This window comes from Rana temporaria, chromosome 3 (genome assembly GCF_905171775.1).
Source record: "Rana temporaria chromosome 3, aRanTem1.1, whole genome shotgun sequence".
Lineage (NCBI taxonomy): Eukaryota > Metazoa > Chordata > Amphibia > Anura > Ranidae > Rana > Rana temporaria.
The window spans coordinates 257566066-257586572 of NC_053491.1; the positions used below are offsets into that span (position 1 = coordinate 257566066).

General features: G+C 40.2%; 1 protein-coding gene across 1 annotated transcript in view; it reads right to left on the reverse strand.

Moving 5' to 3' along the window:
* The window catches only part of KCTD16 (potassium channel tetramerization domain containing 16), a 442959-nt gene extending 422805 nt beyond the window's left edge, over nucleotides 1-20154 (reverse strand). Inside the window, exons 1-2 of the mRNA XM_040344594.1 lie at nucleotides 19548-20154; nucleotides 18101-19227 (exon numbers count right to left, since the gene is read on the reverse strand). Coding sequence (XP_040200528.1) covers nucleotides 18101-18932 — 832 coding nt within the window. The 5' untranslated portion in view covers nucleotides 18933-19227; nucleotides 19548-20154. The remainder of the gene's footprint in view (nucleotides 1-18100; nucleotides 19228-19547) is intronic.
* Nucleotides 20155-20507: the final 353 nt, after the last annotated feature.

Below are 20507 nucleotides of genomic sequence, written 5' to 3' on the forward strand. Positions count from 1 at the left end.
CCAGGTAAAAGCAAAGGATTAATGCCTAAAACAAAACACATCTAAGGCCCTGTACACACGATCGAACATGTCTGCTGAAACTGGTCCGCAGACCAGTTTCAGCGGACTGATCCGACCGTGTGTACAGCCTAGCAGACAGGTTTTTCCAGCAGACAAGTTTTAAACCAGTCTGCATGTATGCATCCAACACAATAGATGCCCAATTTGTTGTACAAAAAGAGTAGGTATCTAAAACCAGCCATTTTTTATTTATTTTTGTAACACATGCATAGCAGCAAAAAGACTTTCCAGAAAACAGTATTTAGAGTCAGTGAGTAATGAATTTTGTCAGGTGCATTGGGATAGTTAGAGCGCTGTGTTGTGTGTGTATGATGGCTTTGCTCCCCACTGAGATGGATTTGAAGAGTGGGAGTGCAGTTCCGTTTTTTTTTTTTTTTTTACAATGCTCAATGCATATGTGAATGTAGTCTTCTACAAATAAACTCTGAGGAAAAAGAGTCAGACTAAAAGGCAGTCATTTAGGTTGGATAATTTCAGCTGACTCCATCACTGTGACTGCTAGTCCAGAACAGAGGAAATTTCAGCACTACACGTCACATATTGTGACAGGGATTAGAAATACCATAGACCATGCAGGTGCTATCTTGTTATATGTGTATATCCAATCATGAATCTTGGTGGATCCCTTAATCTTATCATGTGATTAATGTTTATAAATATGTTATTACCGGATATTACTGTTTCAGAAATTGACAACAAGGGAAGAGGCGCCTCTGGGTGTAGTAGTTTAAAACACAATTTAATATAAGCACAGGTATTGGTCACTCACATTTTTGAAGTGACAGGTAGGCATGTAAAAAGTTCCCAGGAAGGGAAGGGTGTAACCCGGCCGTCGCTCACTTCCTGGTCCTGCTGGAGCGCTGTGTGGTAAGGGGGATCTTTCCATCGCTGGTGAAGAAAGCCGGCTGCTATAGGAGATCCTCAAACCGTGGCTTGGAACGCTGGTGGACAGCAGGCGGAGGATGATGACGTCACCGGGTATGCAACGCGTTTCCGAGTGGTCAGGCAGCGTGTGATGCGGCTGCCGCACTCCTTTCTCAAGAGAGTCAAACGCTGCCTGACCACTCGGAAACGCGCCGCACACCTGGTGACATCATCATCCTCTGCCTGCTGTCCACCAGCGTTCCAAGCCTCGGTTTGAGGATCTCCTATCACAGCCGGCTTTTTTCATCAGCGATGAGAAGATAATCTCACCACACAGCGCTCCAGCAGGACCAGGAAGTGACACCCTTCCCTCCCTGGGAACTTTTTCCATTCCTCCCTGTCACTTCAAAAATGTGAGTGACTATTACCTGTGCTTATATTAAATTGTGTTTTAAACTACTACACCCAGAGGCGCCTCTTCCCTTGTTTTTTTATAGAATTGGAACATGGTCTCTGTTTCCCTCTGATGGCAGCCCTGAGAGTGTGTACCTCCATCAAACTTTACAGACTCTTTTACCCCTCTTGTCAGACCTTGTAATTTATTGCTTGCTGATACTGCCCATCTTGGGTGTACCTATGGTCCTGATTTGATGCCTGATGCATTGGCTTTACTGCGCATTTTTTACTTGTTTTGTTCCAGAAATGGACACTATGAAAATTGTGCATTTCCATGTATATGAAGTGTAATGTATGTAAACATGTATTTATGGATTATTAAATGTTTTATTATCCACCTTTGATTCAGTTGCTATCAGGAGCGTCATTTAAAGTCCCACCCTTGGTGCTGCTTTTTTCTCGTAATGATAGGGATAGAGGCACATGACCTTACCTGGTCATGGCTTCATTTAAAGTCCCAATTTACAATTAAAATTTGAAAGTGTGTTTTAGACCAACAAAAGAATCTTTTCAAACATTGCATTGTATATCAAAGTATTAGAGTCTTCCTGAAAGTAGGGAGTTTGGCATAGGAGACACCCTTAGGGCCCATTCACACCAATGTGCTACAATAAGTGCACGGCACTGCTGTGATTGTGCTGTGCAGATGCGCCGATTCTGATGCGCATCACAGACACGAACAGATCTATTCACCGCACTGGGATTTCAATGTGGTGTGTTGAGAAAAATGGATGCATGCCATACTATTTCAGTGCACACCACAGCAACACTGTGCTGTGAACAGACACCATAGGAAGCATTGTTTGACTTCAATACATTGGGGCTGTCCTGGAAAAAGCTGCCAGCGCAGCCCCACCACATCTGGTGTGGATGAGCTCTTATGGGAAGCTTCACAGAAGCTTCTATTTCTTGCAGAAGTGTCTCTAAAGTTGTTCTCTAAATATGAATCCTTCTGAAATGAGTCTTGGCACTAGTTCTTGCTCTGATGAAAGAAGAAAAACGGGGTGCTTCTAAAAATATTATGCACAAAATAAAACAGACTATTGTACTAACATTTAGAGCCAACACCAGGGGTAGTTCATCCAGGGAATATTCATTTTTCTTCTGGGGGATCAGTAAGGGTTTTTCCCCCCAACGGGGACAAACTGGATCACACTTTATTTTTATTTTTTTTGGTTTGTTTGTTTTACTGGTTGAACTAGATGGACTATTGTCCTTTTCAACCTGACTAGCTATGTAAATATGTAGGCAACACAAATGCAAAATAAGGTGACAAAAGCGGATCTGATTTCTTGGCTGAAAACAAAAAAACTTAATGTATTGTGTTGTAAAGCCGTATCCAAGGCTTGCATCCAATAAAATGATCAGCAGATTTTTTTAATTGAAATAAATAAAATTCTTGTGACATCACCTGTTTGATGTTCAATTATAAATCTGAAAACAATAGGAAAGCTTCCCTAAGCGTATTATTGTTATGCAGTCATCAAAGCCATAAATGGCCCGAATCTCAGCCAGTTTAGCAGGGACCAGCCAAGATTTATACCATCTATGGGCAGGCTGGTTGTACCCAAGTCTATCCACCAATGGCTATGGCCACTAGCAATAATCACTATATTCTCTGGGCAGGGACTGTTCCCCATGCCCCCTGCCCAGAGAACACAGTAGCTCCTCAGGAGGAATTCCCCCATTGACACTGACTGTGTTGATGGGGGTATTGAGTGATATTCTTTTGCCATCTATGACCTGCCAAAGAATCCAGAGATGGAGCAGCTCTTCTAGTTTCATTGCTAGGTTATACACTCACTATCTGTGCACTGTATTTAGGTCACACAGACCTTTACAAGCAAGTCAGGGGTCACACAATGCAGAGTGAACAGGGGGCAAATAATTTACCACTAGAATATGATTCTGCAAAAACTATTTTGGCTAATGTAATGTAAGACTCAAAACACAACGTACATTCCCTGTATGTTAGTTCAGCTCAGATGCAGCTTAACAGTTGTAGAATAATTTAAATTATGATCATATATTGCTATGTACAAGCAGAGCAGCCCACCCGCTAAGGGCTTTGGGATTTATTTGTATGCTGTTTGTGCATTCTGAAGTACCATGTTTGAGAGATTCTATGCCCTTCTATGCTGGGTGTGTTTGATATATTGTATGTACATGAAGGCTAGTCATATACATATTTCCAATGTAACTGATAATGAAAAAAAAAAAAAAAAAATTACCTGGGTACAATGAAAGTCGCAGGCCTCGTACACACGGCCGAGAAACTCGACTGGCAAAACACATCGTTTTGCTCGTCGAGTTCCTTGTGAAGCCGCTGAGGTTCTCGGCGAGCCAAATTTTCCCATCCCTGTCAAGGAAATAGAGAACATTTTCTTTTTTTGGCCCGACGAGATCCTCGTCGGTTTCCTCGTCGAAAAGTGTACACACGACCGGTTTCCTTGGCAAAAAAAACAACCCAGCAAGCTTCTTGCTGGTTTTTGCCGAGAAACTCGGTCGTGTGTACTAGGCTTTAGGCATTCAGAAGATAAAATTGCACATATATTAGAAACTCTCCCTGTATCATTTGTTATAACATAACAATTTATTTATTTTCATTTTTGGTAGATGCTGTGGATAGTAAACCACTTAATTGTGACCAAGCACAGAGATCAACACAGCAGTGCTAAATGAATGGCTATGAATGAAAGCCTTTCATTGTGTACAAATTTCATGTGATAACTGTGATTGGTGACAGCAATCACATAATAAGGGGCCGGTCCAGCACACTGATATGTCATTCACTGTGTCTGGTGAACACAGTGGGTGACAGATTGAGCCGCAGTGCATCTGCCAGAGCAAACAAGAGGCATGTGGCTGGGAGGACGTCAAACGAAAACCCCCTTGAACCAGGGAGCTCCCGCCCATCCATCATATTACAATAGGCTGGGTGTGAAGTAGTTAAGGAAACAAAAAAAAAAAAAAAGAACTAAAAAAACAATACTGATGCTGCGTTTCAAATAAGCCACAGCATTCACTTGAGCAAAGCTATTTTCAGGTTTAGCAGTGTGTGGAATAAACAATGATCAATAATGACTAACAATCTTTATAGAGACTGCCATTATGGCCACACGTTATTTGTCAAGAACTGCTCAGAGTTCAATGTGATCATTACAGCCAACAATCTAATCAAATTCACTCTTGCAGTTGACAGGATTAGTTTATTGTCCTGCTTTTCTTCTTCTTTCTCAGGGGAAGAACAAACAAATAAACTTGTTACACACTGGACCTGCCACAGGGATCTGTCCATAAAAAGAAAACATCATCAAGGTTGTAAATATTAAAACAAGTCCCCATTAAAATTTGAAAAAAACTCTTGTTTAAGCTCCATGTCAGAGGAGTAGCACAGGATCAAATAAGCCATAATATTTTTCCTCTAGCATCCCCTCTTCGCATGAGCCTCTCAAAACTCCAATCAAGTCAAGTCAGAGCAACCTATCTTAAAAAAAAAAAAAAAAAAAGGAAACTTACATCCTTGTTAAGTGAAAGTGAATCCGGCAAAATATGTATCTTAACCACTTGGGATCTGCCTGCCATCAATTGATCCCAATCCCAATCGCCAAGCTGCCGTCAATTTACGTCCGCCCCTTAGGGCGGTCCCCGCCTGCGCTCCAGAGCGCGCTGCGGGGAAAATCTGTGTTGGCCGTGTCCCTCGGACACAGCCAATTACAGATCGCCGCGAACGGCCAATCAGAGTGGCCGTTCGCGATGCGATCTGTGCGGCCAATGAGAGATGATCTCATATGTAAACAGATGAGATCATCTCTCATTGCCGTTTTACACAGAGACAGCGGTGCTGTCTCTGGAGAGGAGACCGATCTGTGTCTCTTGTACATAGAGACACAGATCAGTCACCCCCCCCTCCACCTACAGTTAGAACACTATATAGGACACACATTTAACCCCTTCCTCACCCCCTAGTGTTAACCCCTTCAATGCCAGTCACATTTATACTGTAATTAGTGCATATTTATAGCACTGATCGCAGTATAAATGTGAATGGCGCCAAAAATGTGTCAAAAGTGTCCGATGTGTCCGCCATAACGTCGCAGTCCCATTAAAAATCGCAGATCGCCGCCATTTCTAGTAAAAAAAAAAAATTAAAAAATAATAATTCTGTCCCCTATTTTGTAAGCGCTATAACTTTTGCGCAAACCAGTCGCTTATTGCGATTTTTTTTTTTTTTTTTACCAAAAATATGTAGAAGAATACGTATCGGCCTAAACTGAGAAAAAAAATGTTTTTTTTTTTTTAAATTGGGATATTTATTATAGCAAGAAGTAAAAAATATTGTATTTTTTTCAAAATTGTCTCACTTTTTTGTTTATAGCGCAAAAAATAAAAACCGCACAGGCGATCAAATACCACCAAAAGAAAGCTCTACTTGTGGGGAAAAAAGGACGTCAATTTTGTTTGGGAGCCACGTCGCACGACCGCGCAATTGTTAGTTAAAGCGATGCAGTGCCGAAAGCTGAAATTTCACCTGGGCAGGAGGGGGGTATATGTGCCCAGTAAGCAAGTGGTTAAAGGAGCTATAAAGACAAAAGGTGTTTTATCTTAATGCATTCTATAAATTAAGATGCTATTGGCTTCCATGGCTGTCGAAGTCAGTCAGCCAATCAGGGGAGATAGGGACAAGGCCAGGTCGGGGCTCCATGTCTGAACGGATACACGGAACTCTAACTTGGCTTGGGTGACAACCTGTAACAAGCTGCCGGCTGAGGGGCACTCAAAGGAGGGAAGGGCTAAGAGCAGCAAAAAGGGACCTGAGAAGAGGAGGATCTGGGCTGCTCTGTGCAAAACCAACTGCACAGAGGAGGTTAGTATAACATGTTTGTTATTTTTTTTAAAAAAGTGAGCCTTTACAATCACTTTAAGCACCACTTCTACATTTTGCTGTGAAGTCATTGCTCAATTTATACTGTATCAACCCCATATGTGGTTGTATACCCTTTTCACCTACAGGTAAGCCTATAATAAGGCTTACCTGCAGGTAAAATTAATATCTCCTAAACCTGTACGGTTTAGGAGATATTTACTTTCCATGCAGCCGCTGATGTCAGCATGCACCGTCAAGGCCCGGCTGAAGATCTGGTGGACACAGTGCCGGAAAGACTCCCGCACTGTAAGTGTCCGGAATCGCAAACCTGGAAAATGTCAGCTTACATCGGCGGTGACCGGGATCAGATGCCGATGCCTTTCTAAGGTAAGTATTTTATAATGAGCTAGTATGCGGTGGTACTAGCTCACTATGCCTTTACCTTACAGTTTTTTTTTTATTATTATTTATTTTATTTATGTGTGGGTATATAACTGCTTTAAAATGTACAAGAAGACTTTTCATCCTTTATATTTTGTCTGTGCATCAGGAGTGGCGTTCTAGCATTCTGCTCCTTGCAGCATTCCCCCCCAAAAAACTACAAATACTGCCAACTCCACCTAGCAAAAATAATTGGTACTCAGTCCATTAATTGATGTACATAATGAACACTAACCTCCCCATTTGTGTTCATTATGTATATTAATTAATGAATTGGACAGCAAATATAAGCACCATCGCGTGAGGATGCATCCTCAATCTGCTCTGTTTAAAGCAAAAGCCTGAATTTTAGTAGTAAAAATTAAAAGAATATTGTTTTTTTATTTTCCTTCTTACAGGCCTCTGAACCTATGAAGCAATCAGAATACCTTTCTCTTTATAAATCCAACATGTACATGCTTATAAATGGTTGAAAAAAATAGATGAATAGATGACAACACAAACATAGCTTTAGTGATGCATATAATTGTAGATTGTGCTGTCTCTGAGGGTTTCAGATTTATTTTACCATGAACAGCTGTAGAAATTAAACTGTTGTTTAAAGTAACCTTGTAGTGTGGAAAGAATGTACTAATCAGAGGTCCCTGCTGGATAGAAGACATGATAAGGTGACAGATTGTACATATCTTATTGGAGCCAGTGTCTTGATAGCAACCTGTGAGTTCTTCAAAGTTCATATTCAAATGCTACATTTCTGAAAGTTGCTTGACTCGGCTAAATCTCATGCCTCTCCATGTCATGCGACAGAGCTCAAGCCTAGTGATAGGATGGAAATGTTTCTGGCATCCTGACCATCACACCTACACTATATGCCAAAATTCAGTGGATAAACCTACAAATATTGGAGTTTAGGAGTCTTGGTGCCAGCTGCCCACAAATATGCGGCCTCTCAGTGCCTGGTCCTTGGTGTTGAGAGGCCGCATATTGGCATTTATTGCTGTCACTGGAGCTGTACAGAGAGCGTGTGCACTCCTGGCACAGTTACCGGCACTTAACCGAAAGCTCCGGATCACTGCTTGTGGGAGTTTTTGGATCACGTGACCGCTGTGACAACCAATCATGGTGGTCACATGATCTTAAGCCCCACCTCCCAACGTCATGAAGGTCTTAAAGAGCCAGGAGGCGCCGGTGTTCTACCGAGATGTGTCCCCCTGGCGGATAATGCCCACTCTGGACTGCGCAGGCACAGCGCTTCAGCTCCGAAAATTGCCAAACATGAAGAGCTGTGCATGAGCTGTAGACTGTGCAATGAACGGCACGCTCCCGATGCTCACGCCCCTCTGCAAGGGGGGTGGGTGTATTACTATTATATTGTGTAAGGGGCAGATAGCACAAACTCGCCCATCAACAGAGCAAAAAAACTGACCTTTCTTTTCATGCACCTGCCCCCCCTGCAGATGATATAATAGTAATATATACGCCCCTTGCAGAGCGTGCATCAGCGTGTGGCACAATATTGTGCTCATTGCACATGCGCAGTGTCCAGGTGATTCACAGCTGTGTTGAGTGTCGGCTATTTTCAGAGGTCCTCTGCGCCTGTGCAGGACAGAGTGCAAAATCCGCAGGGGGACAATTCTCTGCAGGACACTGGCATTATAAGGATAATGTTGCAGCACACAAAGACATTGTAAACAATTGTACACCTCTAACCTTGTAGTAGCAATTTGGAGAATACCCCTTTTTGTTCCAGCATGCTCCTGTGCACAAAGCAAATTCCATAAGGACATGGTTTAATATGTTGTTATGTTATATGTGGAGGAACTGAACCGAGTCCTGACCTCAACCTACTGAAGACCTCTGAGATTTACCTGGAATGCCAATTGTGAAGCAGAACTGTTCTTCCAATTTTGGCACCTGGTCCAACAAATGCAGTTTTCTAAGCACACTCCACAATCTTCCTGAAAAACATCTCTGAAGAGTGTAGGTGGTCATCGACAACTCAATGTTAATGCCTAGGATTTTGAAATGAGTCGATCAATAGGCTCATACAGATTTTATGGTCACTTGTCCACAAATGTTTGGCGATTTTATGTAACATCTCAGCTTGAGCAACCTCACTAGTCAGTAAGAGCCGGTTCACACTGGGACGACCTGGGATCCGACTTCAAGTCGCCCCAAGTCGTGCAGTTGAGAAAATGTATGGAAGGGAATGAAAGCCATCTTAATGTACACTACTGCAGTCGCTCCGACTTCAGAAAAGGTTCCTGTACTACTTCAATCCGACTTGTAGGCAACTTGTACCCATTGATTTCAATGGAAGTCGCCTCAGAAGTCGGATCACTGTCTTAACTGAAGCAACAATACAGGAAGATAACAAACATTTCTAAGACAAACCCCTCCCTCCCACAGAGCTGATTGTTGTTTAATTGACCACTGTCCCAGAGGCGACTTGGAGTTGTCTTGTAAGTTGCCTGATGATTCATACTCAAGTCATGTCCAAGTTGCCTCCCAACGTTGTGCTAAAAGTCGTGTTACCCCTGTGTGAATGGGCTCTTAGGCAATAATGACTTTAACAATAATTGCTATTGCTTTTTTGAAAAATTATACTGTAAGATTGTTCTGCAGAGACCCAACTCAAGGGGTTTTAGTGCATATAAGTACATGACATCTCCCGGTTCAGGCTTGAACAGAGTGTGCTGATTACAGTGAAGTGGGGTGATAGAAGTTGTAGCTGTAAACCAGGCTGATGTGCTTCTTCAAGCAGAAATGCCTCAAGGCACTATGTTTAAAATGGAAGTGGTAGCTGACAATTTTACTGTAACAGAAGACCAGACAATCCTTAAGGACAATAACAATAAAAAAAATATTATTTATTAATAATATTCTTGACTGGCAGCCTATGTACTATATTTTGCTTTTTTGTTAGAAATCAAAAAGATTTCTAGCATTGGGTATAATAAATAGTTTGGAACAGCAATGACTACCTTTTCTAAAAAAAAAAAAAACATTTTCTTATTTGTAATCCTCAACTAGAACACTGGAGACGAAGAAGAGCTGTGCTACTGTATATTTACTACAGCACTAGTGTCCAGTATTTCAAAGTGTGTTCTGCTGAAACACTACATGTCCTTTATCTGTTCCCAAGCGATATCTGTGAAGTCCTGATATAGATATATCTCTAGATTGAGATTGATTGATTGATATATATATATAACAATGACACTGTTGTCTGCTTCCCAGCTTCAGTGTCCTCTCAAACCACTGCTGGCATATTAGATAGATAGATAGATAGATAAAATAAAATAAAATATTTTTTTTATAGAACATTGACAGCTTACATATAGAGTATATAATCATGTGATTATTCTATAAAGCAACTATTTCATTATATATATATATATAAAAAAAAAAACTCCAAAAAGAAACAAACCTATTACCAATGACTGAATACTTACCCTTACCACTGCCTGCACCACCAGAATAATGATCTATTTAAAAGCGGGGTTTCGGGGAAATTAATCACATTAATTAGTCCCTAAAACATATTAATAGCTCCCCCTAATCGTTCCAGAAATCATTGCAAACACTTGCCTTATATCCTCCAGCTCATGTTGTGGCCGTATCTATCATATGTGTGGGCATGTGAAGCCCAGTTCCTGGTTTTCAGGGAGAGGTGCATGCTGGGTGATTTTTAGGCACAGAAATGCCCAGAGAGGACTCTCATTTCCCAGGAGGCAATGGGGTCCTAGGACAGGAAGTTGAACCACCTAGGACTAGGAAGTAGGCAGATTACGAAATCTGCTAGTAACAGCCAGATAGAATTTATTTTTTATTTTTTTTACATTAAAGGCAAGCTGTTAATATAAAGTACATTTTTAGGGTGGAACTCCGCTTTAAGGTGATCCTCATGTGAGGTTTGCAGGGAAACCAACACTTTCAAGAGTATTAAACTCTTGTGTACCCCAATGCACTCAGTGGTTCACCCTGCTAACCTGGAAGTATTATAAGATACAATAATGAAGTGGAGGACAGCAGAAGAAACCACTTAGTGCAATGGGCTACACAGGAGTTGGGCACTGCTGGAAATGTTGGCTTTTCCTGCAAAAGTCACATGAATATTTCTCAGGAATGGAACAGCATTCTAGTGGTGAAGGCTATGGGAAAAGTAAAAGATTTTTTCTTTTACAGGTGTACTTTTTTTTTTTTTTCTAATATAATGATGGTTGGCAATACCAAAGTTCGGGGAAATGCAGAGCGATTGAGCTATGCAAATAAAGTTGACCATTCATTATACAATCCTTATAATTCATATTAAAATCAGACAAGCCCAAGAACGACATAGTTGATGGTAGATCTAAAATAAGAAAAGTGTACAATCATATTTTTTAGCGTATGGTCAGTCTAAAAATTCAAAAACATAAAGCAAACTTGTAAGGGAATTATGTAACCTGAAACAGAAAAATGCAGAGCAAGGCTATAAATGAGATAAGTAAACCGAATCCCAAATATACAAAGCAAGCTTGTAAATGAGACAAAAATCAATCATCAAAATGTTCCTTGAGAAGTAGCCCTGTGCACTATTTACTAAAAATAACACAGTGACAGTATGCACCTATGATAACTAAGAATCCCGTTTCCATTTCGCAATTGCCTCTGCAGTACAGTATATTAGAAATGCAATAAAGTGGAAGCACTCAGCCAATTTCTCTGTCACTGACACTTTAATGTTTTTTTCATGATCTAAAACATATTTCACCGTTCAGCGCCCAAAAGTCAAAGCGTAGCTGCATACTGAAGACATTCCACCACGTCTGATAAAGCAGATTATGTAAGAAGTCCAGTTGCATGCTAACATCAATGAAACATGATTATGTACAAGTCAATCAAGCAGAGTCATAATACACCAGCAGTGGTCTGAGAGGACACTGAAGCTGGGCAGCAGACAACAGCATCATTGTTCATTACACGTCATCTCATGTCACCATAATGTAATTATGCTTATAAAGAATGTAGCAATAATGTTCTATACATACATTTAACAGATTAGACTGAACATAACAGTTAATCTAAGTCTATATACTAAGTGTAAATTGTATTAAAGGGGTTGTAAAGATCATTTTTTTTTTCTAAATAGGTTCCTTTAAGCTAGTGCATTTTGGTTCACTTACCTTTTCCTTCGATTTCCCTTCTAAAAGTATTTTTTTATTTGTCTGAACTTCTCACTTCCTGTTTCAGTAAACTTGCCCCCATCATCCGAGCCGTTCTGGCTGGGGGTTAGTCAGCGTGCTTGCCCCCTCCCTTGGGACTACATCCCTGCAGGAAAATGCTGTGAACACACCTCAGGGATGTAGTCCCAAGGAAGGAGGCGAGCACGCTGACTAACCCCCAGCCAGAATGGCTCAGATGATGGGGGCAAGCTTACTGAGGAGGAACATGAAAGTGAGAAATTCAGACAAAGAATAAAAACATTTAGACGGGAAATCGAAGGAAAAGGTAAGTGAGCCAACAATGCACTAGCTTAAAAGGAACTCATCTAGAAAATAAAAAAACAAACCTTCACAACCCCTTTAAGTATTCCTATTCTCTAACCTTTCTGAGTTAACATTTGTTGAAATAAAAGAAAAGGGAAATCACTATTTAATTATAGCTAGCATGAATTAAATGTTTTTTATTACAACGTTTGCATTAAAATTATTTTTGATGTGGAACATTTTTAAATCCTCCCTCACTTCGTTATTTAGATGACATTTTATTTGTTGGGCTGAAGGATTATGACTCTGGTCATAGTGTGCGGTCCACTTTTCAGGGGCTCATGGGACCTATTGGTATGTCGATGGCTGTGGAAAAAATCGTTTTGGCCTGAACATCTATTTAAAGTTGCTGTAAAGGTTATTTTTTTAATATTATATATATATATATATATATATATATATATATATATATATATATATATATATACACACACACACACACATGCTTTCTATTAAGATAAAAAGCCTTCTGTGTGCAGAAGCCCCCACAATACTTACCTGAGCCCCATCTCTATCCAGCGATGTCCACGAGTAACTAGGCCGTCCTTGACTCTCCCTCCTGATCGGCTGAGACACAGATGTGGTGCCATTGGCTCCTACTGCTGTCAGAGAGAGAGAGAGAGAGAGAGAGAGAGAGAGAGAGAGAGAGAGATAGAGATAGAGATAGAGAGAGAGAGAGAGAGAGAGAGAGTGGGGCCGAACCATGGCTCCGTGTATGAATGGACACACAGAGCTGCAGCTCAACTCGGGTGCCCCTATAGCAAGCTGCTTGCTGTGGGGGCACTCAACAGGAGTGAGGGGCCAGGAGCCCCACCCACGCCCTCAAGAAGAGGGAAATCCAGGCTGCTCTGTGCAAAACCACTACACAGAGCAGGCAAGTATAACATGTTTGTTATTTTAATAGGAAAAAAATGACTTTACAATCACTAAGTATCATAAATGATACCGTAAAGATGGCGTTTAGACTCCCACAATAGAAAACGTTTATGGTGCTAGAGCTGCTAGCTTTTGCATGTGCATAAGGACCATGGGCAGAGTATGTTCTGAAAGGCTGCATTATTAAAAAAACTTAGATTTGCTGGTTTAATACACATTTATTTCTCAGCACAATAAAAGCTCTATGTGCCAAGAAGAATTTGGACTAGATGAACAAATTAAGCTTTTTACGGATGTAGCCAGGTCCGTTAGTTTGGTGGATTTTGGTCAGGGAGTTAGTGTACTGAAATTTAGGACCATGGATTGGCGCTTCTATTACTAGAAATGTTATCCTACTGAAGCGGTTTCCTCTTGTTATAGCAATTGTTTTATATGGTAAGCAATTTAGCAACTGGAAGATTTTGCTACAGAGCGACAGGAAGATTGTTTTATATGCATTGAAATGCCTTTCCTCTAAATCTCCATTAGTGATTAGGCTACTTAAGTATATTGTTCTTCTTTGCCTCCATTTAATATTTGGCCTAAAGCCAAATACTTGGCAGACGCTCTGTCTCGCCAGAACTTTCATCAGAACATGGAATTGGCCCCCTCGGCAGACATCAGAGGTCTACGTTGCCCATCACAAGTGTAAATTTTGATGTGCATGCCCATCACACGTATACCTTCTGATCTACAATTGTTACCTTCTATGGTTCAAAAAGTTACTAAACCTGGTTTGCTTATGCAACTGGTTGGTGGAAGTGGCAGGATTTTACTTATGTACTGGGTTTATCGCTTTGTAGGGATTCTTGCTTTCCCCAGACCAGATTTACTTTTGACATGACCATTTGTCAAAGCTACCAGCAGGTGTTTCCCTTTTTGAAAAAAATAAAACAACGCAACTGGCATTTTTTTTTTGGTAAAACAATTCCTGAAAGGGCTTAACAATAGGGTTGATTAACTTTACAAGAGGATTTTATCTTAGCTTAGTGAGAACCTCTGCTAACGTCTATCATCCAATTGTGAAAATAGTGAATTTTTACTACATTAGTTAGGCTAAGGGAAAAAAATAAATCACAGTGTACCTTTAGTAAATCAGCCTCAATGTTACCATCTTGACACTAAATCTTCCACAACCTTTGTTTTTTTCTGTGATATTGTTGCAATTACTGAGTTTGTTTGTTCTTCTGCATATAAAACTTAGCTATTTAACATTGTCTTTTCTCTTGCCTTTTGTGTTGTCAAATCAGTTTCCATTTCCTGTTCAGTGTATTCTGGTTTATTGCACGACAAAGTTAAATTCCAAGCTGAGTTTGTTTATATTTTCTCAAGGAAGTCCAAAACTGACCAGCAAGGTTATGTTCCTTCTAGTTCACCTTCCCCAGTACATTTAGTTCAACAGTTTGTATTTGGAAGGTTGGAAGTTTGAAATAGGTTAGCTATCCTCATGGGATATGAAAGGCATAATTACAATCAATCCTTAAAAGAGATGTAAAGGCAGAAGGGTTTTTTTCTTTCAAGAAAGCCTTTTGTGTGTAGCAGTCAGCCCAGCACCCCCGTAATTACTTACCTGAGCCCCAGCATTACCTGAGACACAGCATTGGCACCATTTGCTCCTGCAGCTGTCAGTCAGTCAATCAGGGAAGAGAGGGGGCATGGTCAGGTCAGGGCTCTGTATATGAATGGACACACAACGCTGTGACTTGGCTCCAGTGCCCCCATAGGAAGCTGCTGACTGTGGGGGCACTCAATATGAGGGAGTGGCCAGGAGCAGCAAAGAGACATCTGAGAAGAGGAGGATCCGGACTGCTCTGTGCAAAACCACTGCACAGGGGTGGTAAGTATAACATGTTTGTTATTAAAAAAAAAAAATTACAATCACTTTAATTATACTGGATCTGGGGCTGCTAGGCTATGGCCAAATCACCCTGCACCCCCCCCCCAAACCAAGAAAATAGTCTGAATAGTCAGGCACTTCTATATGTTTTTGGCCACAAAGAAATTCAAGAGGAGTTACATGAAAAATCTTGCTTTTTTTGTCCTGATGAAGTTCGAATTTTTGGAAGCGGTAGACAGGGAATGTTATTGAAGAAACTGCCTAGTCAGCTATCTGACTTACTTCAGGTGTGGCCTATGCATGATGTCCTTGGGATGCAATGATTTGGGTAGAATTCAGACCTCCTTAACAAAATAAAATTTGAGTGTACCGACATCAGCGTACAGTTACTGTTTGCTACACTTGTCTTTTCCCAAGCTGGTGACTCTTTTACAATGGGGGTCTAAACCTGGGTTCCGGATCCTGGGTAAGAAAAGGAGAATAATCAAATGAATCCCAATTTGTCTCACTTTGGAACTGTGAATTGGAAGTATTTGGTGAATTTGAACAATACAGGTAATAATGTTCTAAATGATGATCTACAAAGTTAGGCTGCAGTGGTAGCAAGGGCCAGGTTATAAAAAAATATATTAAAAAAAATGAACTTTTGGGTAATTTCCCTCATTTGTGGGAGTGTATTTATAAAAAATATTGTATAGCTGTGTGTCCATTGCAAGTCAATGTACATTTGCCTTGTTCGAATAGGGCAAAATCAAATGTTCTCCAGCTAGATTATTTTCATTTTGAATGTTGAAAATGCTCCAATAAGGCTACTGAATGGCACTGTGGAGTATACTTATTTCCTATGATAGTCAGTGCCATCCAATGGCCAGACTTGCATTATAGCCACTAGATGGCACTATTATAGGGAATAAGTATGCTCCTCTGCACCATCTAATGAAAACAGCTGTGCTTAGTAATCAATGAGCTTCTAACTTCAGCTGTTCAGGTAAGCTTTGAAAATGAAAGCTAGAAGCCAATTGGTTCCAGTGCACAGATACTCCAGATTTTGGCTGCTCCAGTCTTAAAAAAATTAAAGTAAATTCCATTCTTTGTATCTTTTTTTTTTTTTTAGCTCAGAACCACAGGGGAGTCTCCTAAAACAAGTGATCACTGTTATTGGCCATCACCACGATCACATGATAGCAAGCAGCTTCTGATGGTTACTCTGAGCTCAGGAGCTGCCAGTAATAGCTTGGTGTCCAGGCTGGGAGCACACAATCAGGTATGCATATACTATATGTAGAAGCACAGCATTAAGCCCAGTCTGTTCTGCCTTGTATATGCATCCAGTCAGTGGGAAAGGGTTAGTTACAGAAGAAGAAATAAAATAAACAAGTCTCTATCCTAGCATCAGTTGCTTAATGGCCAGTTCACACCAGACACAGCTCCGAGTGCTTTTTTTCTGCACAAATGCATGCACAGTGTTTTCCATGTATTCCAATGGCTCTAGTTGGCTCTAATTCACACCATGCTGTCAGTTTCCGCTCAGTTTCTGCACCAGAAACTGACTGCATGGTGTGAACTAGAGCCATTGAAATACATGGAAAACACTGTGCATGCATTTGTGCAGAAAAAAAGCACTCGGAACTGAACAAGACTGTGTCTGGTGTGAACTGGCCCTAAATGTCCAGTAAGTTTTATATATATATATATATATATATATATATATATATATATATATATATATATATATATATATATATATATATATATATATATATATATATATATATACACACATACACACCTTACATGCCACCCCTTACAGGTTGACCACTCTTCGTTAGTGCAGAATTCAACACAAGTAACCCATGATTCATCAAAAAGTTCACACTGGCTAGAGAATAGGACATGGAACACTACAGATTTGATTCCATTCATCTGACTCTGAATGCACAGTGTTAATAAACCAGTTTTACATAAGCTGCCTAGGATATTAGCTCTCTATTAGGAAACACTGGCTTTACTTTTGTCATTGCCTTGAGAGCGGCAGAACTAATTTAGAAAGGATTCCCAAGAGTCTGCTGTATGTGACCTTGGGTGGAACACCATTTCATCTGTAAGAAAAATGACACTAAAAACTCAATATACTTTTACGCCTTGGGTAAGCACAAATGTATCCCCTTTAAACGCAGATCAGTGTAAACATACAATAGCATTAATCTATTACTATTTTTATCTGTATTTTTTTTTATCACTAGCAAGGTTCTAGATGATTTCAATAATACATAGAAAAAGTATTCTGCAAAAGAGCTTACATTTCCCAATAAAAGTAGAAACATAACCTGATACAACACAAGGAATATTACCATGTAATTGCTTACATAATTGCATAGATAAAAGATGCACGCACATGTTTCAAAGGGATAACTAATCCAGCAACCCATCTTCCCTGCAGCTAACTTTTTCTCTAAGTATGCCCTGAACAAGTACCCCATGATATACAGTAAATGTATAAGCCAAGTGCTGAAAATGTATTTCTAAGTATCCAACATGAAAGGAGAGCAAATCAAAAGATTTACAGCCTCCTCTAATCCCATCCCAGCATCTCCCCTTCTTTTAGCTGTAAATGCTTAGCTACTGTGTGACAATGACATCCTGTTGATTTATAAAGTCAGACACAGCAGTGAGCTCCATTCCAGTAAAACTTTGACTGGCCTCTGGTGCCACCTAGCCACAGTACTGCACTTCTACTATCATAATATTCAGCACCAAATGCTAATAGTACAAACTATGCTTTCATTATGACAATCCTGGAAGCAGAAAGAACACTGCCTGTATGAGATGACATCACTACCTTTGTGGCACTTTAAGCCAGTCTAACACTATGTACCATTTCAGCGTGACACTTTTTTTTTTTTTTTCCACATTTATTTTGTACATTGTATGCATATATCATTGACATCAACTCAGAAGGTATGGAGGCACTATTTATGAACGCAAGCAGCAATGTATAGTAACTCATAGCAACCAGTGGTCAACTTTTGCATCGTGACATGTTCTACAGAAGGGAAATGTTACTGGTTGCTTTGAGTTACTGCATTAGAAAATAAAGTTAGCTCATTCCAGAGCTTAACTGGTACTTACTGTAAAAAACGTATTCTGTGTAACTGGACCAGATCTTGTCATCAGTGTACTGATTAACGAATGAAGCCGTTACTGATGAGTTGCAAGCCACCATTTGGAATCCACATTCTGACAGCATGTCAAAAGCTCTCTCTAGATGTTTGAACTTGAGATAAAACCTGGAGGTGTATTTTTCTGGGGCGCGGTCTGGATCCCTGCTTTCATTAAGCGTTTCTCCAAAAACTTCTTTGGCTAGAGAGATTCGACCACAAACAAGAATTCTTGGAACTCTCCGAAACTTGGCATCTGCTTGGCTTTCTCGACCCATGGTGCAAGATCCACGGTAACCAATGGTAATGAAGCCCCATTTTTTATCTGAAGGCATTAAAGATGAAGATGGACATATTCTCGTTTCACTACCTTGGGAGGCTTCTTCAAAGTCGCTGTGGCAGAAGTCATCTGGGCTGTGTTTCACTTCATCAGGTGCTAAGAGTTTTACTAGTTCTGGCAGTAGAAAATATTCCGCTTCCCTTTTCAAGCGCCCTTTTTCTGGAAAGTGATCTGGCAAGACCACCTGTCGGTCCCTGAGATAGTCAAGAACATAACGAAATAGAAACCCATCTCGGTCAAGAAAGAATCGTCCTTTGGCATCTTTGGCCAGGTCGTTTACAGAGTCCCTTTTGGAGGTGAACATTTTCCATAGAAGTGAATGGGGTATACTGGTCAAGGTGGAGTGACGTGTAAAGTAAACTTGTCCTCCAACATTTAATTCAATTACCTCTGGGTATGACTGAAGACCAGTCCCTTGGTCTCTAGGTGGGGCATAAGTTCTGCAGTTTCCACTCAGTGCCATTTGTGCTTGACAGATGTTCCTAGCTACAATACAAAATAGTTCATGAATTGTAAAATGGGAATGAGAAACTGTAATGTAGATCCGCAAAGAGCAAATATTTGCTTATTAGTCTTGAATTTGTGATCATGAATTCAATCACAAGTGAGCATCAGCTTAATTGATTAGTCTGTTGGAACTTTTAAGACCAGTTCCACTGGAGTAATAACTTCATAAAAAAAAAAAAAATGAAAGATGTGTACCTCACACTAAGCCCACTGGATGCAAGGTCATGCTGTATGTACAGACATGTTAAAATCTGTAAAAATAAAATAAAATAAAAAAGCATTAGTGAAGTTAGGAATAATATCAGGATAGTAATATGCAAAAAGCTGTTTTTTTTTTTACATAATTATCCATATAGTTATGTTACTAGATGTGATGAGAGCAAACATACATGCAGACTATGTTCATACATCTTATGCTGATTGCATGCACTTGACAGCAGATGCAAAACTGGATTTTAAAGATCAGAAATGCAATTTAAATGCATAGCAAAGCCATACATTCTGTTTGCCCTATGTGCCTATGTGATGCTAGTTATATAGAGTACAACATTACAGAAAACAGTTACAATACCTGAGATGCATAATCCTTCCTCGGTGAAAAAAGGAGGTCATTTTGTATAAACACAAATAAAAAAGCAATAGAAAAAAAAAATACTAAATTAACAAAAAGTCTCAGAAAGCTGTAGCTCTTAGCAAGTGTAGAGAGTTATCGGCTCCTGGGTGGCAGCACAGTGATGAATAATCAGATGTAGTGATCAGCAGATAAAATGCACACTGGAAATAGGATTAGCTTGTTATTTATAAAAGGAGAGAGAAAAAAAAATACCCCAGATGGGATGCTGCCTTTTTTAAATGCTTTGCAAAAAACTCTCAGCCAGACTGCATGGGGAAGGATTCATGTTTGATACTCCAAGTTCCAACAGGAACAGAGAGGTTAGCATACTTCTAGGTAGGCTGAAAGAAAAAAAAAGAAGAAGAAGGGATGGGAGCAGCCAGAGCAAGCAGCAATAGGAGTAGTAGCAGCAGCAGCTGATTTTCAGCTGTGGGTGCTTTGGTGCTTGGTTGCTGAGCCTGCTCTAGCTGCTGAGCTGGGTGGATCCACAGTTCCCAGGGCTGTTCTGAGATGGTGCTATTTCAGCAGTGCAGGGAAGAAACCAACCAGGGAAATAACTATTACATCATCTTAAAGGAATATAGCAGCCAGAGAAAATAAAAGGACAGAGGATGCATTGAAGAGCAGCATGGTGTTCATAGTCAGGCTTGCTTTAAACAGGTGAATGCTAATCCTCTGCAAGCCTAAAAATTGCAAAGTACCGTTCAAGCCATCCTTTTACCCAAAGGGTGTTTTAACCTATTAACCTCTATTTACATGATCACAATCAAGCATCGGTTCTAATGGGGTATGCTGATGCAGATTGCAGCAATTACGGGACAAAGCTTCACTAGCAATTATAGTCTTATATCTCCAATAGCAAACAACATTTGTATTGTCATTTAACAGTCACTTAACAGCAGTGTTTAAAGTTGTCAT